Source organism: Hippocampus guttulatus, chromosome 16 (genome assembly GCF_054856545.1).
Source record: "Hippocampus guttulatus isolate MCC_2025c chromosome 16, RoL_Hgut_1.0, whole genome shotgun sequence".
In the NCBI taxonomy this organism is placed as follows: Eukaryota; Metazoa; Chordata; class Actinopteri; order Syngnathiformes; family Syngnathidae; genus Hippocampus; species Hippocampus guttulatus.
This window is the reverse complement of record NC_141276.1, coordinates 12,381,424-12,388,062: the sequence shown is the minus strand read 5'-3', so window position 1 is coordinate 12,388,062 and position 6,639 is coordinate 12,381,424. Positions and strand designations below refer to the sequence as shown.

General features: G+C 43.3%; 2 protein-coding genes across 3 annotated transcripts in view; both read right to left on the bottom strand.

The window, feature by feature from the left end:
• Positions 1 to 82: 82 nt before the first annotated feature.
• On the bottom strand, positions 83 to 2,087 carry pam16 (presequence translocase associated motor 16). Its single transcript, XM_086133990.1, has 5 exons — positions 1,961 to 2,087; positions 1,467 to 1,551; positions 763 to 899; positions 523 to 588; positions 83 to 266 (listed from the first exon to the last, which is right to left on the bottom strand). The coding sequence occupies exons 1-5, from the start codon at positions 1,961 to 1,963 to the stop codon at positions 162 to 164; spliced, it is 396 nt and encodes a 131-aa protein (XP_085990116.1). The 5' UTR covers positions 1,964 to 2,087; the 3' UTR covers positions 83 to 161.
• Positions 2,088 to 2,726: 639 nt separating this feature from the next.
• The window catches only part of coro7 (coronin 7), a 114,653-nt gene continuing 110,740 nt past the window's right edge, over positions 2,727 to 6,639 (bottom strand). The window contains exons 22-28 of one of the 2 annotated variants that reach the window (XM_086133984.1): positions 6,312 to 6,450; positions 6,149 to 6,238; positions 5,956 to 6,072; positions 5,381 to 5,516; positions 5,227 to 5,318; positions 5,037 to 5,123; positions 2,727 to 3,756 (exon numbers count right to left, since the gene is read on the bottom strand). In XM_086133984.1, coding sequence (XP_085990110.1) covers positions 3,748 to 3,756; positions 5,037 to 5,123; positions 5,227 to 5,318; positions 5,381 to 5,516; positions 5,956 to 6,072; positions 6,149 to 6,238; positions 6,312 to 6,450 — 670 coding nt within the window. In that variant the 3' untranslated portion in view covers positions 2,727 to 3,747. Of the gene's footprint in view, positions 3,757 to 5,036; positions 5,124 to 5,226; positions 5,319 to 5,380; positions 5,517 to 5,955; positions 6,073 to 6,148; positions 6,239 to 6,311; positions 6,454 to 6,639 lie in introns of both variants that reach the window. The other variant, XM_086133983.1, reaches the window with a different exon arrangement.

The following is a 6,639-nucleotide window of genomic DNA, read 5'->3' as shown; positions in this document are numbered from 1 at the left end:
TTGATGATATAATCACTGTCCAATTTCACACCAATTGGTAAACCGCTATCATTGTGGACCTCAAATGACAAAAGTGGAGAGGTAAAGAAGGGGTGACTTTTATTGGGGTATAATTTACAGTGGAAGCGGAGGGAGGGGTGACGTGGTTTTGGTTTCATTCTTCACGTTTCCGTGTTTTGCTGCGATTCCTGCTTTTGTTGCTGCCGCTGCTGTTCTTGCGCTTCAATATTTAGTTCCTCATCTAGACGCTCTTTAGCTCGCACCACCTGCACACAGAGACAAAGTCACAATGGACACTAACACTAAGGACGGCCTCAAATAGAGCACCATGGCTAGGGGGATACGGATTGGGTTGAGTGGAAAAGTTCTTGTTGCCATCGGATCATGGTCTTGAGTAATTGCGTCAGTTTTCTCAACTTTTACAAGCAGCCACTTTCACATTTGAGAACTTGCTTAAGTGCGGCGTCACCACAGCAACACAGCAAATTGCCTCACAGCAGAAGCTCAAGCAAAAGTACTTACTTTTGACTGTAAGTAAAATGAACCGCCCACAGACTTGTCGTTGACTTTGAAGAGATGTTCGTAGTTCTGGAATAGAAGGCAAACAAATCATCAGTGTGCGAGTTGATTTCAAACAACACACTATTTAGGTTTTGTTATAATAAAACTTCCAAAAAGTGGACGAAGTCTGTTTACAATTGGTTGGATAGTTGGTAAAAAGCTGTACAATGGAGGTCAGTGTTAATCTTTTTTTTTTCTGACCTTCTGGATTTCTCCTGGCTCGAGCTTGGAGACGTTGAGAATCTGCTGAGCCTCTTGTAAGCTCATCCCAGAAATGCTGGTGGCAGCGGCAGAATGCTGACCAGCGCTGCTTCGTGCCCGTGCTGCCGCCTGACTCGCTGCAAAGGAGGGAGGAAGAAACGACAATGCCATCTTATTAGAGAGAATTGATGGTTTCATATATCACTGTTACACAAACTATTATTTATTTTTTAACGAAATTACATCTGCACTATATGGGGCAGCACAGTGAAAGCGTGGTTACTACATTTGCCTCACATGAAATTCTGTGTTCGGGGCCCCTGGTGTTCCTCACTTGCCTGGCAATCTTTTGGTGTGGTGCAGATGAGAAATAGAATACAAAATTTTCTTGAAATATTGCCAGTGGGAAGCAGGTAGCTAATGAGGCCCAATGATAGAGCCCTGGGAAACACTTGTGGTAATTGGGGAAGGATCAGACCAGTGAAAGGGGCCCGGGGGGTAATTATTTTTATATGAGTAAATTGCATTAAAAGCTTGGTCATGGAATAAATTGATTTCTCAAGTCAAAGTACTAATTTGTACAGTAAAATGAGACAAAAACAGCACCATTTTGGATACAGCTCTCATCACGTGTACAGTGTTAGAGAAATGCAGACTACAATTTCAGCCACTTATCTCATTTACATTAGAAACATGACGCATACCTGCATATTCTTGCTGTAATGCCCGAGCGAAAGCACGGCCTACCACCTGAACGCCCATCACGATGACTTGCGCTAAATACTTAGCCTGTAGAACACACACACAAAAACATTAAACATAGATGCCACAAGTAGCTGTCACTTTCACTACTGACTGACATTTGTGCAGACTAGTTAACCAATCATGTAACTGGGGAAGCAAAACTGGACACTAGTTAGGCAGTTTCATCTTAACCTAGATGGCAAATAAAGACTATTCAAATGATTAATCAAGCACTATGGGATGCTATTACATGTCAAATGCTTATGACACCTGACGTTACGTTACACACACGACTAGTTGCGATAGAAGCAGTCAAATGGTCTTTCTAAGTCGAAGGCGGGAATGCTTCGGTCTTCTTCCGCGGCTGCAACAAAGGCGAAGCTACGACAACGTTTACATTCACATGGACAGTTTAATTGAATGACACACGTAATTAAATAATGCCTTTTCTTACCATTTCGCCGTCCTAAAACGTCTTTTGGAGGACGGAGGTCGCTTCCCACATGCCGGAAGAGCATCAAAAGTTATGCGGATGTGTCGAAGTCCACTAAAGGGATGCTATCGTTTTAGCATGTCGACACCTAAGGGCGAGGAGGAAAAACTGCATCTTGGTTTTCATGCCTCTCCCCCCATACTGTACCGTACTTTGAAATCGGTGTGACAAATTACTTGGCACGCGCCTTAAAGACTAACTTGTGCACAAAAAAGTATTAAAGTTACATTTATTTTGATTAGATTTTTCCCTGTATTGACTGTAAAATGTAACTTTTTATTTTTATATTTTAAACATGTAACAACTACAGTATGTGAAGCCCTTCTTAAAATCCTCTGTGAAAAGTGCAATGTAAATAAAATTTACTCAGGTTAAAAAAAGGACAGCCTCTTGATAATATACAATAAATAATATTTTCAAGTTTTGTGAATGTATTTTTTAAATACTATTTTTGATGTTACTGTGATTTAAAAGGTCACATAATGGTAACCTTTAAAAAGGAAACCTAAAAACACCTTGTACACAGGCTACATCATACGAAAATTAACACATTTTAAAAAGGCAGATTTCCTACACAATTTACTGTAATACACAAACAAGACCAGTTTTTACATGATTAGATTTCAATATTTTTATCAGAGGAAATTTGTCTTTTAATATATGATGTAATGCATATAAAAGGTTGACAATAAAGCAAATTCGCGTCATTGGTGATATAACCATCAGCCAGAACGAAGAGTGAATTTTAATGTTGACAATTCTTGAAAAAATAACAAACATGACCCTTTTTTAACCACAAAACACCCTCCCACCATATGAAAAACCAACCTCAATGCAAAATCACAATGAATCATATCTGAGTAGTAGCACAAGAAACTACATATTACAGTACAGTATATCATTGCAACAACGCTGAAAACACTTGCTGGCCACATGCATCCAGCCGAGCTTGCAAACAAATTCTGATCCAGTTGATTGGAAACGTACATATTCCCCCGTTATGGCTTGATTAGACATTTGGACTAATACTGGAATGTAATTTAAGAGACAGTTTGAAAGACTAAAACCTATTCAATCTTCAGAAAATAAATATTTGGAGCAAGTGTTAATTAAATACCTCTTACAAAGGAACCTAAAACCCAAACTACCATATATGAACATCCCCCCATGTAGAAAATATTCAAATCGAGTAGATATACAATAGCAAGAGCAATGGAAATTAGTACAAGTAATCATGTAAAAAAATCCAGTTCATGGCCAAATATGAAGACTGGTGACCCTGTGTTATCCTTACAATTGTGTGAAGATGAAGACACAGTAAACTTTTTTCCCCCCGGATAACTACAACTACAAGACAATAATAATCTTTTTTTTTTTTTTTTTTTTTTAAATACGCACCAAAGAGGTACCATTGTGCAAACTACACCCACAATCGTCAACGCAATACACATTTGGACTTCGTGTTGTGTATGTCTGTATTCGTGTGTGTGTGTGTTTTTTAGACCATTTACTATTGGAGTAAAAGCAGACCAAAAGCCAGATGAATTCCTGAATGTTTCCATGACACATTGAAGACTTCTGGCTCACAATTGCTAATATCATACACTGACAAATGTGGCATTTCAAAGGATAGACCAAAAAAAAAAAAGTTTCCCATTACTGTATACGTTTGTTGGAGTGATGCCGGAAAGCAGAGAGTGCATTCCAGTGGAAGCGTGTGGGTGTCCTCTCTCCTGACGCGAGCACTTTTAATCATCCTGTGAGACCCAAGACAGAAGACGAAGGTGATGAGGGAGTAAACACATAATAACATTGAAGGCCATACCATACTGTGAAAAACTGACTTTTTAATTGACTGTATGTACAAAATTGGGTCTGTGCAGTGCTTGCCCACCCATTAGGTGTGAAATGAGCAAATGAACTGCTGCCTCCGACCACTTTGTCCTTTAAGATTCCTCAATTTGATCAATAAAATGTAAATTTAAGTCATACTTTGACAAAAACAAAAAACAAAAAAAAAAACAACCACCACCAAAAGGCGTAAATATTCATTCATTCATTTTCAGATCCGTTTTATCCTCACAAGGGTCGTGGGGCATGCTGGAGCCTATCCCAGCCGTCTTCGGGCAGTAGGCGGGGGACACCCTGAACGGGTTGCCAGCCAATCGCAGGGCACACAAAGACGAACAACCATCCGCGCTCACACTCACACCTAGGGACGATTTTGAGTGTTCGATCAGCCTGCCATGCATGTTTTTGGAATGTGGGAGGAAACTGAGGACCCGGAGAAAACCCACGCAGGCCAGGGGAGAACATGCAAACTCCACACAGGAAGGCCGGAGTGGGGATTGAACCCAAGACCCAAGGAGTAAATATATTGCTCAATATGATTTGCGCTGGTCCAGTGGTTAGCGCTTCGATCGCACAGTGCAGAGGTGCAGGCAGAGGTTTGTGGAGTTTGCGTGTTCTCCCTGGCCTGCGTGGGTTTTCTCCGGGTACTCCGGTTTCCTCCCACATTCCAAAAACATGCATGGCAGGCTGATTGGACGCTCTAAATTGCCCCCAGGTGTGAGTGTGAGCATGGATGGTTGTTTGTCTCTATGTGCCCTGCAATTGGCTGGCAAGTGGTTCAGGGTGTCCCCGCCTACTGCCCGAAGACGGATGGGATAGGCTCCAGCACCCCCTTGTGAGGATAAAGAGAATCGGAAAATGGATGGATGGGATGGATGATTTGCGTTGCCATTAAACTTACAGTATGCTCAATATTTCCCAAATTCCCCATTAACCTTACATGAATATCTACTGGAAAATTTCTGTATACTTACAGGAAACGTTACACCTTTTTGTAACCTTGCACATCAAGTTCTGTCTGGTGCAGTTCCTGACTCTGGAACACTTCATTTTTTTGAAACTGTTGCGAATGGTTTAAGGTCCGAAAAGTATGATATGATAAGTATAAATTTGAAAGCGGCTAAAACCTCACACAACACAGAAATCGTCGTCGTTCTGACAGAGGATTGGTTTTTTCTGCACTCACCCACTCGTCGTCATCGACCCCCTCGAAGGATTCCTGGGGCAATGGATCGTCCATGTTTCCCAGCTTAGCAACCATGGCCTCCAGAAGCTGCCGCGCAATTGGTGTCAAATTACACAGCAGACATTAAGTACATCTGTACGCTGATGGTTTATTCCGATGCAAACGAGTCCTGCGATAAGTGTAAACCCACCTCCTCTTTCTTCTGCTCGTCAGTCTTCTCCTCCAGGTAGAAGGTCGAGGGCATGTACTTCCTCACCGGGGCCTCTTTGGGGGCTTCGCTGACTGACAACACATCAGCAAAACTTCATGTTGACAGCCAGAGAGAGGAATTCATAAACGTGTACCTGGCGTCATGTCAGCGGGCCTCACGCTGATCTTTCTGTGCTGGCCGTCGGCGTTGTTGAGCCAGGCCGATGCGCTGAGCGCTGGCTCCCAGCACGCCGGCGTGTCTGGGTACAAGTCGTCCTGGAAAAACTCTTTCTGCATCGGATGACACAAAGGTGCGCAATTCAAAAGGGTGGAGGAGGCATTACAGCAATGCTATCCTTGGTGCCAGAAGGGCAGGAGATGGCTCCCGAGCAGCACATGAAGCGCTTCAACTCACTTTAATATAGTTCCTGGGCACCAAGATGCTACATCAAAGCACTGCATGAAGCTGCTCAACTCACTTCAACATAGTAACTTGGCACCAAGATTGCACCAAAGCATAACACAAAGCTCATCAGCTCACTTTAACAAAGTTCCTTGGCACCAAAATGGCACCCAAGAACCACATGAAGCTTCTCAACTGACTTCAGCTTAATTTCTTGGCTTCTGGATGCAACAAATTGGAACCGACGCACTAGATGATGCTTCTTAACGAATAGAACACGGATAAATGGAACGGACTCGAGTCCACTCGGTGTCCTCGTTGGCTCACCTTGACTCTTGGCATCTTGAAGACCACCGGCTCCACGGTTGTCTTGGTGAGCATCAGGGCCACCGCTATCTCCACCTCGCGCACGTTACACTCGCTCTTAGGGAGGAAGGCCAAGCCCTGCAGGCGGCGCAGCAGATAAATTGCAGACACCCTGGACAACGGCAGCATTTGAAGATTCGAGCACTTCATTTACCTTGTGTGGCTCAGGACTCTTAAAACTGCTGCACTCCTCAAAATAGGGGTCCTCAGGGACGATCTCATAAATGTGCACCCGGGTGTCCCCCTTGAAGACAAAAACAATCCGTGACTATTTAGGTCACAATCTTATTTTTCCCTACCGCCAAAGTCCTCCTTACCTTTCCAGTGAGGAAAACCACTCCGGTGTCTTGGTCGTAGAAAGGGATCAATGTGGAGGGGGAGACATCCACGCAGACGCTGGCCACCACTCCGGAGGAAAGAGAAGCAGCGGAGTACAAGTAGAGGGCTCGCTCGCTGCTGCTGCACAGGAACATACGAGTGATAGTGTTTGATCAAAAGTTTGACTTTTGAATTTCTTCAATGCAAACAGTTGGGTCTCTGAAGGGCCTGCCCTCCTCTCCACTCAGGAATGAAACCCATCCATCCATCCATCATCTGAACTGCTTATCCTCACGAGGGTCACTGGTATACAAACTACCCAGTAAA

What these genes read in the sequence shown, in the direction of transcription:
- pam16 (XM_086133990.1), bottom strand. An exon ending in AGCCAGGAGAAATCCAGAAG is followed by an intron (nt 589 to 762) that starts GTCAGAAAAAAA and finishes CTTCTATTCCAG; the next exon opens with AACTACGAACATCTCTTCAA. An exon ending in CATTTTACTTACAGTCAAAA is followed by an intron (nt 267 to 522) that starts GTAAGTACTTTT and finishes CTCTGTGTGCAG; the next exon opens with GTGGTGCGAGCTAAAGAGCG.